General features: G+C 39.1%; 2 protein-coding genes and 1 long non-coding RNA gene across 4 annotated transcripts; 2 read left to right on the top strand and 1 right to left on the bottom strand.

Moving 5' to 3' along the window:
- Nucleotides 1-354: 354 nt before the first annotated feature.
- On the bottom strand, nucleotides 355-4,113 carry LOC4342780 (cytochrome b5 domain-containing protein RLF). Its single transcript, XM_015792281.3, has 6 exons — nucleotides 4,013-4,113; nucleotides 3,714-3,919; nucleotides 2,444-2,798; nucleotides 1,198-1,332; nucleotides 1,005-1,055; nucleotides 355-721 (listed from the first exon to the last, which is right to left on the bottom strand). Exons 2-6 carry the CDS (start codon nucleotides 3,750-3,752, stop codon nucleotides 645-647), a joined length of 657 nt encoding a protein of 218 aa, XP_015647767.1. The 5' UTR covers nucleotides 3,753-3,919; nucleotides 4,013-4,113; the 3' UTR covers nucleotides 355-644.
- Nucleotides 4,114-9,505: 5,392 nt separating this feature from the next.
- On the top strand, nucleotides 9,506-14,759 carry LOC136357149 (uncharacterized). 2 transcript variants are annotated; one of them, XM_066312040.1, is made up of 4 exons: nucleotides 9,506-9,694; nucleotides 10,085-10,194; nucleotides 10,570-10,616; nucleotides 14,360-14,585. In XM_066312040.1, exons 1-4 carry the CDS (start codon nucleotides 9,608-9,610, stop codon nucleotides 14,503-14,505), a joined length of 390 nt encoding a protein of 129 aa, XP_066168137.1. In that variant the 5' UTR covers nucleotides 9,506-9,607; the 3' UTR covers nucleotides 14,506-14,585. The 2 variants fall into 2 exon arrangements, 1 of the variants encoding a protein (XP_066168137.1); XR_010742280.1 differs by having other exon boundaries at nucleotides 9,528-9,872; nucleotides 14,360-14,759.
- Nucleotides 14,760-21,831: 7,072 nt separating this feature from the next.
- On the top strand, nucleotides 21,832-22,463 carry LOC136357261 (uncharacterized). Its single transcript, XR_010742468.1, has 2 exons — nucleotides 21,832-21,973; nucleotides 22,055-22,463. It is a non-coding gene; the product is annotated as an uncharacterized lncRNA (long non-coding RNA).
- The last annotated feature ends 129 nt before the right edge of the window (nucleotides 22,464-22,592 follow it).

Raw genomic sequence — 22,592 nt, 5'->3', positions numbered from 1 at the left:
GGTAGCTTCCAGCCAAGTTCTGAATTTCGCTGAATATTTTGGGATCGATCGCATCAGATCAGGTCGATCCTAACAGCGGTCCCTAGACCGGCGACGACGGCAACAGCGTGCTTTCCGGCCGGTGGAGAGGTCGCATCTCCGTGCGGAATCTGGATGGCGTCGTTAGGAATATCGCCTGGCGGATGGACGACGATGGTGCGCTTGGGTTTCTCGGATCTGGTCATACACTCATATGGGATAAATATATGAAGCACATATATCAATATATGCATGAGCCCAAAACGTCTTGTAATGTGAAAGAAACAGAGCACTATGTGTTGGCTGCAAAGAGCCAAAACAGCACCACAGTATCCCTTCATCTAAAACACATGTATCTTCTTGACATTACATTCATATGGATGGAAATGTTCTTTGTTTTCTTCAGCAATCAATGGTGAAGGAATTTGTACATAACAATGGTGATCAAGTTTCTAACTTTTCTTTTTTTTCTAAAATGTTAAGCAGCATCTATATCTCCTTAGCAATGAAGCAAAACACTTGTTTACATTCCTTAAACTGTCTCCATGTGATGGATACGCATCAGGGACTAGTGTCGCGGACAAGAAAGAGGAAGTGGAGTTCTGGCCTCAGGCTCAATGGCGCATCTACTCATTGGGATCGAGGAATCCAACAAGGCACTTCTCCAGGAGGAATTCAAAATTTACCCATGCATGATATTTGTCTATAGGGGAGTGAAGGAACCATATCAAGAATTATATATTCATGGACAAAACCTCCCTGCAGATATGACAGCTAGCTAGCCTCAAGGTGCACATAAGTTCAACGGTCACAATAAGCACAGAACAGTCGACCTAATATAATGAACAAAGCATGCATGAGTATAGTTAGCATGCAAACATGCATGTCAAAGCATATTTTGATTCTAACTAAAACTCAGTTGAAATTCTACGACAGGCAGCAGGCAACTTTAAAAGTATGTTTGAACAATAATAATAGAAGGATACTGAACAGAGCGGTCGAGTCTTTTCCAGCAGCCTTCATAAGCATATCAACTCCTGCAAATGCCCATAAAAGTACTTGTTACACATAAAATAGAAGCATATAGCACTCTGAAGTCTGCAGAAATTGTGAAGGTGAACAGCAGCTACGAAAAGAACTGAAACAAGTATTCCACATCAGGTTAAAACTTATGGTTACCTCCCGGATGAAATTTCATGTACGGAGCAATGTTGTACACACGACCTTTCAAAACAGTCCAAATACTATCTCCTGTTTTATGCTGTTTAACTTCTTCTAGAGAAATCAACCTTCGGTTTAACTGCCCCTTGAGCCCTATAAAAATGCCACACCAAATGAAAGGAAATCGGTATTATTTCACCAGCAAACATCAATTCATTACAAGTAACACACAGTTAAAAAAGGAGTAAAATAAAAATATTAACAACAGTGGACGCATATGCTTCAGTCAAGCATAAACAGGTTCATGAATTACAGCTGATAGACAGGCGCAAGACACACCAACATATTTTCCCCCTTTGCAGTTATATTCAAAAAAGGTGGATAGCTCACGGGCGATGCTCCAGTCACAAATAATAAAATTGCATTTACATTTTCAGATTTCAACATCTGTAGATAATCATTTATGCTTTAAATTAGGAAAACATCAGTCTACACCATTGGTACTTGGCACTGCTTTTTGCATTCTTTGTTCAATGCCGCTGGAATCACAAACTTCTTCAGATTTTGCCACTGTTCACGCGCTCTTCCCCTAAATGCTGAAATTGTGCATCCCCCACCTGTATTTCCTTTTCTCACCTTTGCATACCAAATCTAAAATGCAATCCAGTGACTAATGACTAAAGGATCTCACAAGCAGGAATCCTGTATCTTAAATAATGTACGAATCCTAATGGTATAGAAAAAAAATCACTATGGATTATCTGAGGATGAAATACATAATATTTTTGTTCATACCACAATTAATTAATTAAATGACATTTTGTCTTATGAATAGCTAGAAGTTCAAACCAATTCTTAGGTCCATGAGGTATTAGCTAGAAACAAATTACCCAAAAAATATACCCCCCCCCCCTCTTCTTTTCTGACCTCATCAGTTTTGATAATGCCACATGAAAAACGAAAGCTGATATAGTAGAAAATGTAGTTCAGGACCTTTTGAAGACATTTAACATGGTGCATACTAGTCTGCAAACTCATTCATTTGACCTCACCTATCCAACAATGAAACCAAAAATTGTGTGTACTCTTAAGCTTGTGTTTTTCCTATGGTAACTATGACCATATTAAGATATCCTGAGTTGTCATGATTATAGTGCCTCAGACAGTAACAATACATTAACTAAGAAAGTTTTCAAATGTACACTAGCCATCCAGTAATAATCATACATACAGAGATGAAGAAACAGTAGCAGCTACAATTTACCTGCAAGATCAGGATGTGTACGGGTCAGCTTAAGCCAATCCATTTGGCTATAGCCCTTCTCGAAAGGAACTTTTGCACGCGCTGCAGGTTTCTTTGAAGATTTTGGTTGAGATGATAAATTTGACTGTGTATTCTCTCTGCTAAGAACTGACTCTTTTCCATTAGAGTCTTCGAGTGATACACGATTGATGCTACTAGATATAGAATTAGATGTTTGATCTTTAATTGAATTGTTTGCCTGCATGTTGCCTTCGATCTTCTTAGTCTTTAAGTTATCTGCACCAGCATCACCAGGTGTACTTGCCACAGGGATAGCTTTAGGGAACTCCAGACCACCATCTCCCTCAAAATCGATCTAGAAAACAAAATTGAATATAGAATTTGTTACATCTACACAACAAAAACATAAGTAGAATAACATCAGCAAGTTACCATATCAAGTCACTGAAGATTTGTTTCAATTGTTTGTAAAAGAATATGGTCATTATATAATCAACATAGGAAGTTTAAATTTAGACCATTTGGACAGTAAGTATCCATGAAAATTTAATAAATCCGGTAGATTCAAGATGGCAAACAATCTAGATATATGTCCCTTGTACTCATGATTCCAGATTTAAAATGTAAGTACCATGAAGAAAAGCAGATAAAATGGGAGTAGCAAATAATTCATGAAAATGGAGCTATATACACAAGTGGGTACCCTGTGCTTACCTAGTTAGCTTAAGCTCACTACATCAGCATAGCTTTTTTTTTATGAAATAGGAAATTCTAAAGCTCATGTATATCAACAACAAAAGGTGGATTTCTTGGTACAGCAGCAACAAGGACAAACTATATGAGATTTCTATACAGCGGAGATGAATCTTTCTTTCCTCTTCCATTCAGTCTCCCTGATTTCTTATGTTACATCTTACCCTTTTTCCTTTTCCTCATATCTATTTTTTTCACTTGTTTGTACCATCCCATGTTAGTCAGATACTACCTATTTGTTTATATTAGCGCCAAAAATGAAGATAATGTTAGTGGAATATATCCCTAACATATTGCTTCTTCCAAGAATTTGTGGTGGTAGAACTTTGTACAAGAAAATATCTCCAGAACCAAGATTGCGCTTAAAAGCAGGTGATTAAATCAGTCAAAGAAGATCGGCAGATTTATTACACAATTGAAAGTAATACATAAGTCAAAAAAAAATATGACTGATTGATTGTAGAAATAACAAGTAGCTGAACATAGAAGCAATAGGGAGGCAAGTTATAAATAAAACCTTGCAAAAGGTGAAGTCAGACGACTCTTCATCCGCCATCGCGAATCCGCCCAAAGCTGTAAAGAGCAACACTAGCTCTAGCTCTGAAACTATGCAGGAATCAAATAGCCCAAGTACCAGCAGCAGGGGCGGATCGGGGAACAAACAAACTGTTACTTGTATTAAGGTTAAGGCTCTGAAATTAAAAAGAAGAGCCTCTTCCAGATCTAGAAGAGAAGCTAGGGTTAACGAAGAACGCAAGAAATATCAAGTGTCCCGATGGGAGAGAGATGAATCAGAAAGAGGATGTGGATGCTCACGAGGATCCCCTCCCCTGCTCTGCTCGCCAGATGGAGATCGCCGCCCCTCCCTCCCTTGTTCTGTTCAGCCGCGACTCGGCGGCGCTAGGAGCGGAGGAGACGAATTTCTTTCTTTACGCCGCTAAGGAAGGGACATATTCTACTCGAGAATAATGGGACTAAGCCGTGTCACATCGGGACACGAATTATAAATATTAAACGTATACTATTAATAAAATATATAATCTTGGACTAATTCGCGAAATGAATCTATTGAGCCTAATTAATCCATGATTAGCCTTTGTGATGCTACAGTAAACGTTTTCTAATTATAGATTAATTAGGCTTAAAAAATTTGTCTCGCAAATTAGCTTTCATTATGTAATTAGTTTTGTAAGTAGTCTATAATTAATACTCTAAATTAGTGTCTATATACAGAGACTAAAATTAAGTCCCTGATCCAAACACCACCTTTACTATTTGTCACACTTACTATTAATAATTAAGAATTTATCACTAAAGTGACAAAAAAAGTTAATACAAGTACTCTCACCTTTATCTCAATATTTTTACTACTTTAAATCTAGCTATTTCTTTATAATCTTTATAATGACTAATGACTAGTTGCCCACGTATAAAAAATTAACAAACTTGGTTAGCGATCATGTCAACAATAAACCCTTAAGGCTGTGTTCTTTCCTTCAAGTTCCCAACCCCTCCCCTCGTTTTCCGCACTCACGCTTTTCAAACTGTTAAATTGTGCGTTTTTTGCAAAAAAAAAAGTTTATATACAAAAGTTGTTTAAAAAATCAAATTAATCTATTTTTGAAAAAATATAGCTAATACTTAATTAATCATACAATTATGTGTGCTCCGTTTTGCGTGCTACACAGCCTAACTATCACTCCACGCACCGCCACCACCACCTAGGGATGAAACTGGTTCGGATAGATTCCGTCCGTCCGGACCAATTTTCAGATTCAGAAAAATTCGGTCGGAACTATCCGGAATTTCTCGGATTTGGAAACGAATTCGGGTTTTTTCTCGGATACAAAAACGAACAGTAAGGGTGGTATCCGACGGAATCGTAAATCGGTCGGAAACTATCTGGAATTTTTCATCGGATATCCGGAGATATTTTTCAGCAAAAAAAAACAAAAAAAATCCCGAAACCCTAGCTAGATCCGCGCTGCTGCGCCCGCCCGCCGCCGGCCGTCGCGGGGCCGAGCGCCGAACACCTCCTAGGGCAGCGGATCCGGCCCCTCCCGAGGGCGATGCCGCCGGATCCGCCGCCCTCGCCGCCTGCCGCTGCCGCCCATCCGAAGCCGTCGCCGCCCACCGAAGCCGTCGCTGCAGCCGCTTCCTAGGTCGCGGCAGTCAAGCCCGCTGCCGCCGCCCGCCGCCGCCGCCGCCGCCTGCTATAGGATCGAGATGTCGACTAGAGGGGGGTGAATAGACGATTTAAAACTAAATGACACCTAATCAAAACTAACCTAAGTTGCTAGGCTTGGTGAGGGTCAACTCTAACTAAGCAACTAAGTTATGTTTTGCAAACCTAGGGTGATAGTGGCTCAATTATATCTCTAGGAAAGTAAATCAAACTCCTATGTCAATGTTTAGCAATCCTAGGGTGATATGATCTCAAGTTTGTCTCTAGAAATGTAAATTGCACAAATGTAAATGTGACAATCAAATGAGACAGGGAGACAAGAGATTTTTCACCAAGGTTCGGAAACTCGCCGGTTTCCTACTCCCCATTGAGGCGAGCCCAACTCCACCGCTCAACCACGAAGCCACCGCACACCCCCTTCGTCAAGGGGTGGACAAGGCGGGAGCTGGCCCACGGAGAGGACTACCCAAGCCTCGATCACTAGGGTAGTTCTTCCTTCACTCCGAAGGTGGTGAACTCCAAACCACTTACAAACCAGCACCGGGCCTTCTCCACAAACTTCTCGGAGAGGTCACCGGGCAACTTCTCCACAAACCGTCTAGGAGGCGGCAACCTCCAAGAGTAACAAGCAATAACCCGGCGTGGAGATGATCAAGTGCCACACTAGCTCTACAATGGAAGCAAATGCACTTGACTCTTGGCTAATCAACCCTCTAACACACTAGATGGATGAACACAAAGCTCAAGTGAGTGTGAGTGAGGTGCAAAGGGTGTATGCAATTGAATTAGATGCCAAGAGGGTCCCCTTGCTGCTGGTGGGGGAGTATTTATACTCCCACCCAGCAAAACTAGCCTTTGGGGGCGAAATCCCCCAACTTTGTGCTCTGCCGGTCTGACCGGAGATATGTGGCCGGTCAGACCGTGCTACTCTGCAACGGCTAGAAAACTAGCCATTGAAGTGCTGTCAGAGGGCCCCATCGGCCTGGATTAGCAAAATTAACAAAATTAGCACAATTAGCGGTTAGTCCACAATTAGCGCTTGTCATTAATTACCAAAATTAACACCGGGGGCCTAGATGCTTCACCCGCCACGCGGTGCACCGCCCTTGGCCGGCCACCACTCGCCCCGCCCTGCGCCCTGTGGATGAGAGGAAGTGAGAGAGAGAGAGAGAGTAGAAAGTGTGTGAGAGAGAAGAGAGGAAGAGTCAAAGAGAAGATAAGGTTGAGGTGAAAAAAATGGTGGATTTTTTTCAGTGTAAAAATCGATTTTTTTTTTTAACATGTGGCTCTTTAAAATGAATTTAAAGGCACAAAATCAACCCATATGAAAAAAGTTGTCAAATACAAATTTGTATAACTTATTGAGATCTATCATTTTTATTTTGGTCATTTCTCCATCCGAGTTTGATTAAACTATATAAAATTTGAATTTAAAATATAAGAAATTCAAATAATTTTTCGGGTAGTAAATGATTTCAAATGAAAAAAATTGTCAATAACAAAGTTGTATAACGCATCAACATCTACAACTTTTATTTTGGTCATTTTTCTATATGACTTTGTTTGAACCGTTTGAATTTGAATTTCAAAATATAACAACTTCAAACAATATTTTAAAATATTAATGATTTCAACTGAAAAAGTTATCAACAACAAAGTTTTATAACTCATCAAGATCTATAACTTTTATTTTGGTTGTTTCTTCATCCGACAAAGTGATAGTAACATTGTTCATAAAATTTACATCTATCTTATATAAAATTTACATCTATCTTATTTGGTTCTATAAACTATAAGAGAGAAGTAAACTTTGTGAACAATGTTACTATCACTTTATCGGATGAAGAAATGACCAAAATAAAAGTTGTATGTCTTGATGAGCTCTACAACTTTTATGTTCATGACTTTTTCAGCTGAAATTAATTATAGCTTCAAAATATTATTTGAAGTTTAGAAATTCAAATTTTTAATTGATAAAACAAAGTCACAAGAGAAAAATGGCCAAAATAATAGAAGATAAGAACACAATAACATGATAGAGCATGATTTTAGAAACATTTAGGGAAAAGAATCATCCAATTTGGAGTTCATATGAGTGAGATAAATTAGTTTCAAAATTTCAAAATTTATTTTTGCATATGGATTCTTAAGTCACCCGTATGGAATCAATTTTTCCATGCGGGTCCTTAACTGGTCCACATAGAAACAAATGAAAAAATTCAATTCTAAAAAATAACCACTCAAATTTTTAAAAACTTTCTTAACTGGTCCACATACAAACAAATGAAAAAATTCAATTCTGAAAAATAACCACTCAAATTTTTAAAAACTTTCAATTGAAATGTTCAACCCAAAATTTAAAATATTCAACCAATTTTTAAAAATTTCAATGTGCCTACGAAAATTTGAGTGATACACATTAATTTATTTGTTTTATGATAACATAAATTTGTATGGAAAGTAAACATAACATTTTCTATCTCCCCCTTGCCCTTATAAATAGAGATAAAATTTGAAAATACTGATGTTTTGTGTTTGAAAACTAATGGCTATATCTCTTCCTCGTTTTAAGAAGCTTATTTTGAGGGGTCTTGATATTTTGATAATTATTCATTACCGTATTCGTTTCGATTCATATTCGCTCCGTGTCTGTATTCGATAATATTCGATTCCATTTTCGTATCCGGGTTTCCGATTCCGATTTCAATTCTGAGAAAAAAATATGAAAACGAATATGTTAGAGCTAGTTTTCGACCGTACTCGATCCGTTTTCATCCCTACCACCACCTCCACCGCTCTTTCTCCATGAGCCACCATCGTTCCTCCTCTCCACCTTTGCATGCGCAATCGCACCCTCTAGTTATCCTCCATGAGCCATCCTTTTTTTTTTGTCCTCCTCTCTCGTCATGCACACTATCGTTATGGTCGCATTTGAGGCCGGTGGTGTCGGTCTATGACTATCAGGTATTAGTTCTTTTATATCTGTCACTGGTTGAATGTGTAAATGGTTGGATCTGTCACCGTTGAATGTATAAAATGCAGTTTTGTATAGCTTGGATCCAGCATCATATTGCTCCAAGTGAAGCAAATCTTTACAAGCCAAATTTGCATAGTCCTTGTGCTAGTGAAATCGGCAAGCTGACAGTAGCCCCATCCAAACAAAAGCCACATGATTGATGTTGTTTTCCTCAATGAAGTTCTTTGCTTTGTCAAGCAGTCCAGATCGTCTATAGAGACAAAAAAAATGGAAACTTTTTTAGAGATAATATTATTTTAATAAAAAATTGCAAAAATAGAAGTTGATTGGCTAAAACCATTCCATAGGTACCTGTCGAACTCCTGTTGAACTGCGGTTGTTCGACAAGGTTGTTAGTCCACTTAAAAAAAATAAAAAGTACATGGAAGAGAGGTGGACTATTGAAATGGGGATGTTCGATAGGTCCTGCATGCTACAGTGGCGCATAGTAGCGCAAAGTGATTTTTCTATTTTATGTTTTTATCCCTTGTCAAATTATAGTTGTTCAATATGTACCCTTGTCGAACATTGGTTGTTCGATAGGGTGTTATACTTGCAATTTTAGTCTGACAACCTCTATTTTTGTGATTCCCTATTAAAAAAGTATTATTTCTAAAAAGACAACTGCAGTGCTCAATATTACATATTTCTCTTGCATCTGCTTACAGTAAAGTTGTTCTTCACTCACCAATCCAACATGGCTACAGGCAGATATAACACTGATCGATAGGATATTAGAGTTACATCAAGTGGAGTTGCAGGATCACTTTTCAACATTTTTTATATGATTTTGTTGTTGCTTCGTGGGAATGTATTTTATTTTTTCATTTTCCAATTTGATAGAGGTGTGTTGATTTTGTTCTACCTATTTATTAATGGTGTCCATGAGTGGGTAAGTTTGTGATTCTTTTGTGTGTGTGTGTGTGTGTGTTGAGTAATCCTGTATCTATATACCTATACAAATCATCCCCACTACTGAATTCTCTGCTTTCTGGTGCCTCCACGTCATCATTCTTTTCCTAACCGTTGGATCTAATCTCGCTTCTCCAGCCCCACCGCATTGCTCCCCCGCGCGAGCGCTCCCGCATCAACGACTTCTCTCTCGCGCGAATGGCCCCACCGCATCGCTCCGACTCCTCTCCTCTCCCGCATCTCCCCTCTCGCGCCGCCGGGCAAGGGAATCGCCGCCACTCCCCACCTCCCACCCCCCATGCAGCACCCTTTCTTCCCCCCACCACTCCGCTTCCTCTACATTGGTTCGGCCCCGCCGCTCAGGAAACTACCGGCGCCCACCAATGTATGGCGCAGCTTCCTATCCCGTTGCTTCCCGGTCTACTCGCCTCCTCATTCGATAGTTGATAACGTTTGCCATTAAAATGGATTGCTTCATATCCTCTCCTACATATGTGATTACATCTTCCATGGGCATATACCTGCATCATCATCACTCTTCCGTTTCATTGGCGACCTGGCAGGTGCCATTTTTATTCCTCTCACCCTCATTTCCTCGCATACCGTTTCTTATTTGTGTATCTACTTTACGCTCCTTCGTTTTATCAGAATTTTCTCTTGCTGTTTCTGTTGTTTGTTTGGTTCGGAATGTAATGTGCCCGTGGAAATTTACTTGACATTTTATTTGTTGGTTTCTGTGTGTAAATTATGATTATGATGCCCAAATTTACTGCAGGTGGAAGAAGTATCACGCGGAAAGGCATATATATTGTCCCGTTCTGGATCAATCGATCAAGCAATTCAGTACTTTAGGGTTCCATCTCCTTTTGCGGAGCAAACAATCTGGTAATTCAGTACTTTGTGTTCCATCGATATATGAATGTATGAAATTGCAATTTGTCAAGCTGACCATCATTATTTTATTATATATTCAGATATATAGAGATTTTGTAAAAACTACCTTATCCATCTTTGATGGTTAACTTTTTTTTTGGGGGATCGAATCCGTTTTTCATTACCCCAATCTACTATATATGTGCACTGTTGTTTATTCAGCTAGAACTTGAATCGTTTCAGTCCAGCACCAGACCATTGGATGGAAGACATGATTCAAATTCAGTCCCTTCAGACTAAGGCCTTCGTCTTGCATGAGCTAACTGATATAAAAACTTGGTTTCATCTTATAAATAGAGTCAATATATGTTTTCTTAATGTTTACAGCAAATCGAAGGGAACATCACTAGCTGGTATCATCAAGCTCGCTCACGGTATGGATTGACACACCTTCAAGTAATTATCAGTTCTTTTTTTTTTGAAACCTAATTATCAGTTCACTTGCCTATGCACTTCCTATACCAGATTAGCAAGAAGCACTTTTCTTTAATCTCTAACAAACAAACCATACAATTTTTTTTTCTTTCCTACAGGCTATATTGTATATACTCTCTGAACAACATAAATGTCATTTGAACTTATATGGCAGACATATTATATTCCAATCAAACTGTAGAATTACTGTAGAATTCCTTTGGTAGATTGGCTTTATTTTAATATATTCCCTTCGATCATACTATTTGTTTTCACATAGTATCCCGCAGCAACGCGCGGGGTATCATCTAGTATATATTTGGAGGGGACCCTAAGTTTGAGAAACATAGTACAATTGCAAGCGCTCACAACACGCACGCACTCAACTCTTTCAGCACATCCGAAAGACCGAGTCAGCATAGTTTGAGACTAACGAAGTCACCATGGTGCCTCGCTACCGACGGGTTTGTCGCCTACCATTGAAAGAATGATTAAACGTAAATGTGCACGCCCATATCAAGTCTAGAACTTGAACCCGGGTGGGTTAGTTCCACCACTAGGAACATTACTAGTTGAGCTACGCTCACTTTATATAATAACTGATATATTAATACAATACTCAAAAACATGTGTTGTCGGATAGTGCTGATAGGTTTTCGCCCCGGAGGCAGAAACTGCATTATATATTCACTGATTCACTGAGTGTGGGCACAGCTTCGCTCTCTATAAACAAAGTTGTTTTCCGACTGAAAGGGTCAATTAGGCCTAGAGAGGGGGGTGAATAGGCTAATTTAAAACATAAGTAAATGCGGAAGCAGGAATTTTTGGAACTTCCGAAAAATCTCAGAGCAGTCGAAAACAAAGGTAAATTCTAGATCTAGATGCCTACCACATGATAATCAAAATACAAACAACAACTAGACCTATAGCGACACAAACAAGCAAAGCTAGAGGAGATGGAGGAAGAAATATCACCGGAGATGTAGCACACGAAGTTGTTCCCGGAGTTCAAATCCTTGAGGGGATTCTACTCTCCGTTGAGGAGCTCACAAAGAGCAGGGTCTTTGCTAACCCTTTCCTCAAAAGGTTGCACAAAGCACTCCTCCTTCCATTAAGGGTATCTCTTTCCTTGCGGAGGCGAGATCCGGCCTTCACAAACTTCTCCCGGCCAACCACAAGTAGATCGGTGGCTCAGGAGCGACACCTAGCCAGAACTCCTCTAGGAGTCCTCAACCTCCAAGAGTAAAAGATGATGCAAAGAACTCCCGGAGATGATGCAAGTGCTTACAAATCTTCACGAAGACCACAAGAAGCACCCACACAAACTCGAATCCACACTCTCTCACACACACCAAATTGGAATCAAACCCGAGTGGAGAGGGGAAACAAGAAAGCAAGGCTTAAATGACTAGAGAGAGAAGCAAGCCAAGGACACAAGAATATCCAATGTCACCAACAACCCACTCAAAAGGAGAGAGGGGGTATTTATAGCTACTGCTCCAGATCTGCCCGTTGGAGCACAATAATTGCGATTTTCGGAACTTCCGAAAATCATTATCGGAACTTCCAAAAATTTCCAGAACAGAAAATCACAAAGTCAATGCCAATTTTTGGAACTTCTGAAAAATATTTTTGGATATATCCGAAAATATCTAGAACCAAAAATGCCTTCTGGAGATTTTTGGAACTTCCGAAAAACACTATCGGAAACATCCGAAATTTTCCAGAAGCATATTTGACTCGCAGACATTTTCGGAAATTCCAAAAAACAGTTTCGGACATTTCCGAAAAAATACTGAGCCGTTTTTGCCTTCACAGTCATTTTCAAAACTTTCGAAAATCTTTTTCGAAAACTTCCAAAAATTTCCAGAAGCGAAAAATTGGTTCTGTGTATTTTCGGAACTTCCGAAAATTTCCAGAACACACAAGCAAGGAGAAATGCTTCCAAAAAATTGATTTTGAGCACACACATCACTCCTTATATGTCAATGCATCACCCCCCTTAATAGTACGGCTTTTCTAAGATGCAAAGAAAGTAAAATACACAATATACCATTTGCTCATTGCCGTAACTCATCATGACGTCGCTTTCAATGGGGTATGCATCACTCTGCAACTCATTGAGGACATAACAACCTTCACACTTGCTTAAATAAAATGTTAGTCCTCTCCAATCGCATTGTAATCAATCATTAAAATCATTAGGGGCCTAGATGCACTTTCACCGACAAGGACACAAATAGCCCCTTTTTTGTATTTCAGAATGTTGGTCTCCATAGTATGCTATGCTTACCGTTCATGTGACTCCAACATTTGCAGCTGGGGGAACACCATTTTGATATTTTTCTAGTTAATAATGGTTATTTGTACATTAGATGGGGAAACAAGCGAATTTTTTATTTAAATACCAAATTAGTTTTGTCTTGTTCTGAACTCATGATCCATTCTGTTAACTTGGAAGTTGGAAGTGATATACTATTGTTGTCATCCACTAACATAGTTTTGTAAGCAATTATTACCTGGTTTTGTTAGTTTATCAGCAATTAGTTTTGTAAGCAAAATAATAAATTAGTTTTGTTAGCCATAAGTTAAATAACTGCAACATGAGGACCTAAGCATCTAAAATATGCTGGTTTTGTTTGTAAACTGAGAAATTATTTCTGTCAGCCATTAGTTAAATAACTGCAGTATGAGGACCTGAGCATCTAATATATGTTAGTTTTGTTTGCAAAGTAAGATATTAGTTTTGTCAGCCATTAATTAGTTAGATGATTACAGCATGAGGGTCTAATCATCTAAAATATGTTAGTTTTGTTTGCAAAGTAAGATATTAGTTTTGTCAGCCATTAGTTAGATGACTGCAGCATGAGGGCAATCATCTAAAATATGTTAGTTTTGTTTGCAGAGTGTAGTTTTGTTAGCCATTAGTTAGAAAACGACAACATGAGGACTTGCATTGACCATGTAAGTTTTGTCAGCATGTATATATGAGTTTTTAATTGCAAATATCGCCATGTAGTTTCATCAACTATTAACATTGTTAGCATGAGAAATTAAGCAGCACGTCATCCATGGACTTTTACGGCATTTCTTACTTGACAAGGTGATATTTCAGCAATAAAATTACAACGAGTTCTTTTTGTGATATATGTTCAAATAGTTGTTGAACTTTTAGGATGTGTAAAGCCAAGTTAAAGTATTCAACATAGAACTTTTTTTACTTGAATTAAGTTTCAAAGTGATTTCTTGCTTTTCATAACAGTGATTGAGTACATCAATTTCCCGATAAATAGTTATCTAACTTTGTTCAAGTGTGTGTTCAGATATGGTTTCTCACCTGGGATAAAATAGTGAATGAGTACATGCATGAACTCCCCACACTCTAAAATGACTGATATAGGAAAACAAAAAGGCACACATTGAAGCACATGTACTAACTTTGATAATTATTAAATCTTTCTAAAATCATTTTGTTCTGGGGAAGGTGTTAAGCAGTACAGTACGGTTTTTTTGTCCCTATTTTTTCTTGCATACTGGCATTCTGCAATGCACATTCACTGATCCTATCAATGCAAAATGCTTTGCTATTATAAATCATGGTCTCTAACTGATTCACACGTGACATGTTGGTATCTTCTAAACATGGCTTCGGTGAGCTAGCTTTAACATGTCATGGAGCTTAATTAATTGACTTCTTGTTCAGCAGAACCATGGAGAGGGACGATCAAGAGGTTCAAGAATGCAAGGGGTGAACATGCCAATGGATGTGACAATGGGAGAGGGAGTTTTGTTTCTGTTTCTGAAGGTCATTCTCTATTTTCAGTAGCTTGTTTATTTATAAGCTACTGAGAGTGCCTGTAGAGTTTAACCATTTTATCTGGAACAAAGATGATATGCTTATTCTACATTCAACTTCTATTATCTTTGTGTCTCTGTTTCTTAGTTATGTTAGTTAGTGTTATCGCTGCAGTAAGCAGTTTTAGCTATAGAAACAGTAGGAAATTTTACCAAGTACGTAGAGGTTTGTTTTGGCTTTCAACTTTTCGTGCACCTAATGTGAATGTGAAATGTGGATGTGAGAGAAGCATTGTTCGGGATATTTTTTTCTCATCTACTTTTGCATCTACAATACAAATATGCAGAACCCCATGTTCCACTACTATTTTGCATCTACATTGCAAATGTGTTTGCTAATCACCTTCTAAAACAATACAATATTAAAGATTATACATTAATTAATAAACACCATATCCATTAAAATAATAATACCCAATTAAATACAGCCTAAGAAACATATTAGTTGTCAGAAATATTCACCTGTCTTGCTTGCTAACTCTCCCACCTATCCTCTCTCTTTATTCCCTCTTCCCACGCTACTTACTAACGCCATTCCCTTGACTGTCACTTTCGCCACAGACAATAATCACATATAAAAGCGCTTCCTAACGTCAAGTTAATCAATCATCAGATGACCTCCAATAATGTCATGCCCCTTTCTCACGTTCGGATGATTTTTATGCCATTTTTAAAATCATTGTCTCAAAAAATAATATATTTAATTAAAACCAATGCGCATACCCGTCAAGTTCGACTTCAACACGTACAATAAACAACTCAACCACATACTCGTAGCAATTGCTCATCCACCTCAAATCGAAGAAGGCACTCGTGAAATAATAAAAACCACTAAGTACCAGCAAATTATTAGGATGTGTGGTCGTGTTGATAACTGAATTGTATAAAAAGAGAGAATAAAAAAAACTAACATTTGACTTTAAGGATGTTTCCAACATTTCCCAAAATTTATTTTCCTTATTTAATAAGAAACTATTATACTGATAGATGTAATGTTCATAAGCAGACTTCTAATTTAAAAAATGCCTTCCCAAAAAAACTTTGTACAGTAAGTTGCAATTAGAACCATAAAATCACGGCATCCTATAACAGAATTTCCTAAATGCAAAACAAAAATACAACTAATCATGCAATAGATAAGGAATTAAAATTTTCTATATTTTAGGACGGATTTAGAACTGCACAAATTAGTTTATACTCTGACCAATATGGCCATCAATGCACCCACCGGTCCTCTGCATCGAAATCACGCAGCAGATGTTATTTTTCTAAAAAAATATTCGATTCCTTATCCTTATCCGTTACCTTCTCCTTCTCCATATCCACATAAATCTTACTCCCTCCGTCCCAAAAAGAACGAATTCTTCGGTTTTCGTATCCAACGTTTGACCGTCCGTTTTATATGAAATTTTTTTATGATTAGTATTTTTATTATTGTTAGATGATAAAACATGAATAATACTTTATGCATGACTTATCTTTTTAATTTTTTTCATAAATTTTTCAAATAAGACGAACGGTTAAACGTTAGACACGGAAACACAGGAATTGAGTTTTTTTTGGACGGAGGGAGTATATGCTCCTCTCATCTCTTCCACCAACAGCAACGCCCGCAACCTCACCTCTTCCCATTCATCTCCACCGCATCCGAAATCTCTTCTCCGAAAAGTCTCTTTCGCCAGCCATCGCACTCCAAAAAAAAAAATAGTGAGTTCTTCCTCCAACCCCTACCTCCAACGCTACTTCAGCTACCGCGGCAAGCCATCCTTCTCATCTGCTTAAAATCACAACACCCGTAACACCATCACCAAAATCAACACTGAACACTGATTAATCGCTTCTTTAAGCATCTCTCCAATCCCTCCCTTCGCTTTCCCACTCACAGATCTACCCTTGCCAAACCAAGCCCATAAATCATTACTCCATCTCACAGCCTCTTATCTTAACGCTAATATAATTTGTTGTTCTTCTTTTTACCCTTTTCTATTATTACCTTTCAACTTACAGATAAGTGACAAATCATATTTTTTATGTCGCAGGATGTAAAAATTCGTCTATTGCAAGATCTTGGAGTTATTGCACGCAAGTCATCTTTTACTAGGTAATCTAACCATAGATCCATGTTTTTACATGCAATCTAATATCATTATCTCCTGCGCAAATACAACGACAACTGTTACCCACAATGATAAAAAAATGCAAAAAAAATGCAGTTATACATAGCACAGCTAAACATTACACGGATATCTTATTAACTTAGATATTAAAAAATGAAACCAAAATAAAAAAAACTACCCTTACTTTAAAAATAAAAGCACTTTTTATGTCGTTTATATCGAAGGATAAATTAACTGAGCACTTTTCTTAACTCATATTCCAACTGTTATTTATTTTCGCCCCCGACCTCTTTAAATCTATCTCTACATTGTTTTACCTATAACAACAATGGCATAACATGGTAAACACAGATTCGCACAAAATCCATCCTAAACATACATGGAAATTCATTTGGGCCATCATTTATCTATGTTTACTATGGTTACTTTTTAATAATACAAACATATATCCATTAATTAGTTTATTAGCCACTTTTATGATTATTTACAGTACATAGTTATGTTCACTCTACATTGACCACTCTTGGTTTTTGCTAAATTTCCTAGTTTTATTCGAATTATATGTATCTCTAACACATTTGACGTGTCATTTTTATCATGACATAATCCTTCCACAGCATCTCAAACACTATACATTCAACGTAGAGTGAACATAACTATGTACTGTAAATAATCATAAAAGTGGCTAATAAACTAATTAATGGATATATGTTTGTATCGATCATCTCACGCAACATTTCTTACTTATTTAACTATATTGTGATTTTTCATTTTCGTATCTCACTATATACATCCCTCCTAAGTTGCATCCAATATTTTCAATTCAGCACTCAACTTACAACATTGTATTTAATACAATACTAAGTATTTCAGCTTATTTTATCGACTACTTTTGCCAACTAAACCAACATCCAATTCTTTAAAATAAAAGATAAACACTTCATAATTAAACTGAAAAGTATCATCCAAGCACGCCATGAATTCTTTCTTATTACTCTCTATATATTACACACCTCACTAAAACCATACAATTTGAAGTTACAATCATGCATTCACCAACATTCTCCATGGTCAAAATTAAGACAGCAAGTCAAGACTATCTGGTGAGCTTAACAAGAAATATTTTATGTCTTGTACAGTATGCTGACTTTACAAGTGCTAATACAAATTTTCAATTATACAGCCTATCCCAGTTGCAGTTACAAAAGCATCTAGGCTTAAGCATGGACGAACTCTCAAGTTAATGACTGCACATGGCTTGAAGATCCGCGTCAAAGTAGCAGAAGCACGTGACAAGCTGTACATGACAATAGGATGGAAGGAATTCATACAAGAAGCTGGCTTAAAGATGGGAGAATCTAAATCTGTTGTTTTCAGGACCTTATCAAAATCAAGACTCAATGTGATCATATTTAACAAAGAAGGATATAGTAGATGTCCAATTCCAGATAAAGCGGCCAAGGCACTTATCAATAACCAATCATCTTCTGCACCAAGCTTTTCAACCAAATCAACTGCGCCTCGTCATCCATCTTTTACCAACGTTGAAGGTATTAACTTCACTTTTACTCACTGTATTTTCAGCTTTATCTAACTTTCTTACTATGATTTGCCTTTCAGGTAGAGTCCACAAAACTAAATCACACAAAAACGAACACATCCAACTCAGGTTCAAGCACCATACTGGATCAACTTCTACAGGTCCAAATACTTTACTTATTACTTTCAATGAAATTCTTTCAATGAAATTCATCAATTTTTTTTTCTTCTATAGTGAGAAAAATGCTTATCCACTTTTTTTCCCGCAGCCAACACAAAACGCATTGTCAAAGATATGTGCTGCTATAACAAACGGATGAAGCTATCAAGTGAAGTAAAGAACTACGTTAGAGATATTGCACAATTCCTAGACTACTCAAGCAAATTCTACATTGTTACTATGAAAAACATTCATGAAGTAAGACAGGGTGGTAAGATCTTTCACTTGCAATCAATCTACTCTCTTGAAAAATAAATATGTGACATGCAATTTTTATGACAGTACTTCACAAAATAATTTCCAAAGAAATATATTCAGCCACTAGCACAGCGCAAGACAACACAAATTCAAGTACAAATTACAAGAAACACATCAACCACCATGCTTCTTCAAAAGTCAACAGATGGATGCTACAACCTAAAGGCAGGATATGGTCAGATTTCGCACAAAATAATTTTCAAAGAAATATATTCAGCCACTAGCACAGCGTAAGACAACACAAATTCAAGTACAAATTACAAGAAACACATCAACCACCATGCTTCTTCAAAAGTCAACAGATGGACACTAAAACCTAAAGGCAGGATATGGTCAGATTTTGCAGCAGCCAACAAGATACAAGTGGGAAGAATCTGCATTTTTCACTTCCACAAGATGAATCAGTTGCAGGCAACAGTACATCTCCTGTGAATGCAATGTTCATGCCCTGCACCAGCAACATACTTCTACTGTTATGAAGCGCATAAACATCCATCTTTCTACCATCATGAGACCTACTCTAAGACTAGCACCGCTATGCTGATTACTTAGAACCTTTATATCCTTGTTATGCACAGTTTGTTTCACTGTAAATATTGCGCTCAAGGTTTCATCTCTACCTACTACTGTAATGCAATGCTTAGGAAAAAACCTTTCCTAATGCTATATTATGTTTCTAATCCTTACACCGATGAACTGTCATCACCCTCCATATAAACTACTCTGTTATATTATGTTTCTAATCCTTTTGTTTGTTACCTTCGTCAACTTTCACTATGCTATTCTATTATATTAAGTCGTGCATAAGGTTACCCTTACACCGGTCATTTTCACTACCCTTACACCGATGAACAGTTCATCACCCTCCATATAAACTACTCTGTTATATTATGTTTCTAATCCTTTTATTACCTTCGTCAACTTTCCTAATGCTATTCTATGTCACTTTTTTTTCATAATATTTACTGCACTGATTGAACCAGTAATGCCATAGGATTGCAATTCTATACTCAGCAACCAAGCTCTCTCCAAGCGGCGCGCCAGGGCATGCCTAGATATCTAGTGAAAGATAATGCACCAGCTAATACTCTGATACAACCTTATACATAGAGATATCAATGTAAGTAAATATATATAATGCAAACTAAATATATTTAAATAAGGTGATACATATGTATAAGGGGCAAATATAATATGTAAAACATGACTAAGCTAAGCAAAACATGTTAAAACTATTATATCAGATAAGATCGGCTGAAACTCCAATTCTACCCTTATTGGCAATCAAGAAACATGCTAGAGCTCATGGTTCTAAGCATGACTTAATAGGTCAAACTCAATTGATGCATCATAAATTATGAAGAGAAACATGGTATCTAAACAATCAAGCTTTGACCGATTTTCAGGGTAGTAGATACCTTAGTCGACAAAACAATTTAGCCGATATCGACGACAAAACCATAGAAAAGTTCCAGCCAATACAAGTAAATCGAAATATCAACTTATATTAACTACGATATCTGATAATCAGTGATTATATTAAGAACATTAACATATCTAAAATGACATAATAACCTCGATAATGCAAACCATTGTGACAAGTGTTACCTCCCATCGGGAGATTGAAACCGATGTCCTAATTCGAAGTAAGAACTCGTCAAAAGTAGAAAAGTAAAAAAGGGTGGCGATGCGCTGAGAGTGTATTGAACGATCGTTTTTGTTCTACATGATTCTAGGAATATATTTATACCCGTAGTACAAACTTGTCCATACTAGACACGACTGAAACTTTCCTAAGTTATAAAACATATGAACAAGTCCTCGTGGTGGACTCTTGCCAAAAACATCTGAAGACATAAATATTTCTAATTAATAGATACAATTGCCTGTAATGGACTTTAACTACGTATGAAAAAAGCGTTGAAATCATGATTCGAGACCAACTATATCCGATTCAAACTCAACCGATACAACCTGCTAGCCGATGCACACTTTGTTTCTGGAAAGATTACATCCGCTCCAAATCTGCCTCGGTGTTATCTTTAACTTTGAGCATATCTTACCAAATTTTGTTATTAACACAACCTCAAATAATTAATTTTCCCCGTTGCAACCCACGAGCACTTTGCTAGTGGTTTTAAAAGAAACAAAATTAAAAATAAACCAAAAAAAGAAAGAAAAACCACTTATAACTGCAAAATGGGCCGCGCTACGATGAGGAGCCCATTGGGTTTTATGTAAAAGCGAATTGCAGAAGAGCTAGGGTTTTACGTAGGAAAAAGTATACTTGGACTCCCTCAACTATGGTCTGAGTATGATTCATGACCTTCAACCACAAAACCGGATATATTGACTCATCCAACTATCAAAACTCATGCAAACTATATCCCTGGGTGGTTTTAGAAGCGGTTTTGGCTGATGTGGTGCCCACGTGGCGGTGTTGACCCGGTCTTCGTCCCGCGTGTTGTCGACGTGTCGCTTATGTGGCATTAGAGTAAAAAAAATTGTGGGACCGACATATCATTCACACAAAAAGAAAATAGTGGGACCCACGGATATGTGGGCCCCACATGTCATCCTCACCTCTCCCCCCTCTCGCTCTCATCTTTTCCACTCCTCTCACCTTCCAACACTAGAGGCGGGGCGGCAGCGATGTCGACGGCGCACGGGGGAGGATCTCACCGGCCGTCCACGCGCGGGGAGGAGCCAGCCGGCCGTCCCACGAGCTCGCCGGCCATCCGTGCGCAAGGGGAGGAGCTCGCGGGCGTCCGCGTGCGGGGGAGGAGCTCGTCGACCGTCCGCCTGCCGTCCGCGCGCTGGGGAGGAGCTCGCCGGCGTTCACGCGCGGGTGTGGACTCGCCTGCCGTCCGCGCGCCGGGGGAGAAGATCGCCGGCGTCCGCGCGCGGGGGTGGAACTCGCCGGCCGTCCGCGCGCCTGGGGAGGAGCTCGCCGATGGTGGCGGTGGGGACGAGGTGGTGGGGAGCAGCGACGGTCGGAAGCGGTGGCGGTGGCGGTGGGGAGCGGTGGAGGCGGTCGGGAGTGGCAGCGGCCGTGGCGGTGGGGAGCAGCGCGGCGCCGTTGAGACAGCTTGCTGCCTCATGTCCCGGGAGCTGGAGCTCCTGCTGTTTTTGCTGGCCCTACGGGTGAGCGGTGACTCGGTGAGGTCGTCGCAGGTTCGGCGACGGCAGCGGCGTGGCCCGGGCTGCAGGTGGGGTTCTACCATGCCAAGTGCCCTGTCGCGGAGGACGTCGTGCTGGGCGAGATGAGGAGGATCCCACGCTCGCGCCGTCTCTGCACCGGATGCATTACCACGACTGCTTCGTCCAGGTAATTAACAATTTTAATTGCCCAGGCTCAAGCTACTTCCTGCTCGTCCATGGCGATCGATCATCTGAGTGTTGATTGCAGGGGTGTGACGTATCGATCATGCTGAGGTCGAGGAGCGGGAAGGGGGAGAGGGACGCGACGCCCAACCGGAGCATGCGAGGCTACGACGCCATCAATCGGATCAAGGCGAGGCTGGAGAGCATCTGCCCGCTCACCGCCGCCGTCCCGACCGCCGCCACCGCTCCCCACTGCCGTCCCAGTCGCTGCTCCGACCAAGAGAAAGGCCGAGGGGAGAGAGATAAGGGAGAGAGAGGGGGAGGAAGAAGGGAAGGAGTCCCACAATACTCTTCTTTTTTTTTTTTTGTGTGTGTGAATGGCATATGGGTCCCACATATATTTTTAATTCTAATGCCACATAAGCGCCACGTAGAATAGAGACTTGATCAACACCGCCGTGTGAATACCACGTCAGCTAAAACCACCTCCAAAATCTTGTTTGCACCGGTTTTAATAGTTGGAGGAGCCGATATACCCGGTTTTATGGTTGGAGGTTATAAATCGAGGGATAGTTGAGGGAGTCAAAGTATACATTTTCCTTCTATATAAAGCGAATTGTTGG

This window comes from Oryza sativa, chromosome 7 (assembly GCF_034140825.1).
Source record: "Oryza sativa Japonica Group chromosome 7, ASM3414082v1".
Lineage (NCBI taxonomy): Eukaryota > Viridiplantae > Streptophyta > Magnoliopsida > Poales > Poaceae > Oryza > Oryza sativa.
Note: the sequence above shows the minus strand (reverse complement) of the source record. Positions and strands in the feature narration are given on the sequence as shown.

What these genes read in the sequence shown, in the direction of transcription:
- LOC4342780 (XM_015792281.3), bottom strand. Translation starts at nt 3,752, where the DNA reads ATGGCGGATGAAGAGTCGTCTGACTTCACCTTTTGCAAG. An exon ending in TACACATCCTGATCTTGCAG is followed by an intron (nt 1,333 to 2,443) that starts GTAAATTGTAGC and finishes GCATTTTTATAG; the next exon opens with GGCTCAAGGGGCAGTTAAAC. An exon ending in CATGAAATTTCATCCGGGAG is followed by an intron (nt 1,056 to 1,197) that starts GTAACCATAAGT and finishes GGGCATTTGCAG; the next exon opens with GAGTTGATATGCTTATGAAG.
- LOC136357149 (XM_066312040.1), top strand. Translation starts at nt 9,608, where the DNA reads ATGCAGCACCCTTTCTTCCCCCCACCACTCCGCTTCCTCTACATTGGT. An exon ending in AACTACCGGCGCCCACCAAT is followed by an intron (nt 9,695 to 10,084) that starts GTATGGCGCAGC and finishes AATTTACTGCAG; the next exon opens with GTGGAAGAAGTATCACGCGG. An exon ending in TATCATCAAGCTCGCTCACG is followed by an intron (nt 10,617 to 14,359) that starts GTATGGATTGAC and finishes CTTCTTGTTCAG; the next exon opens with CAGAACCATGGAGAGGGACG.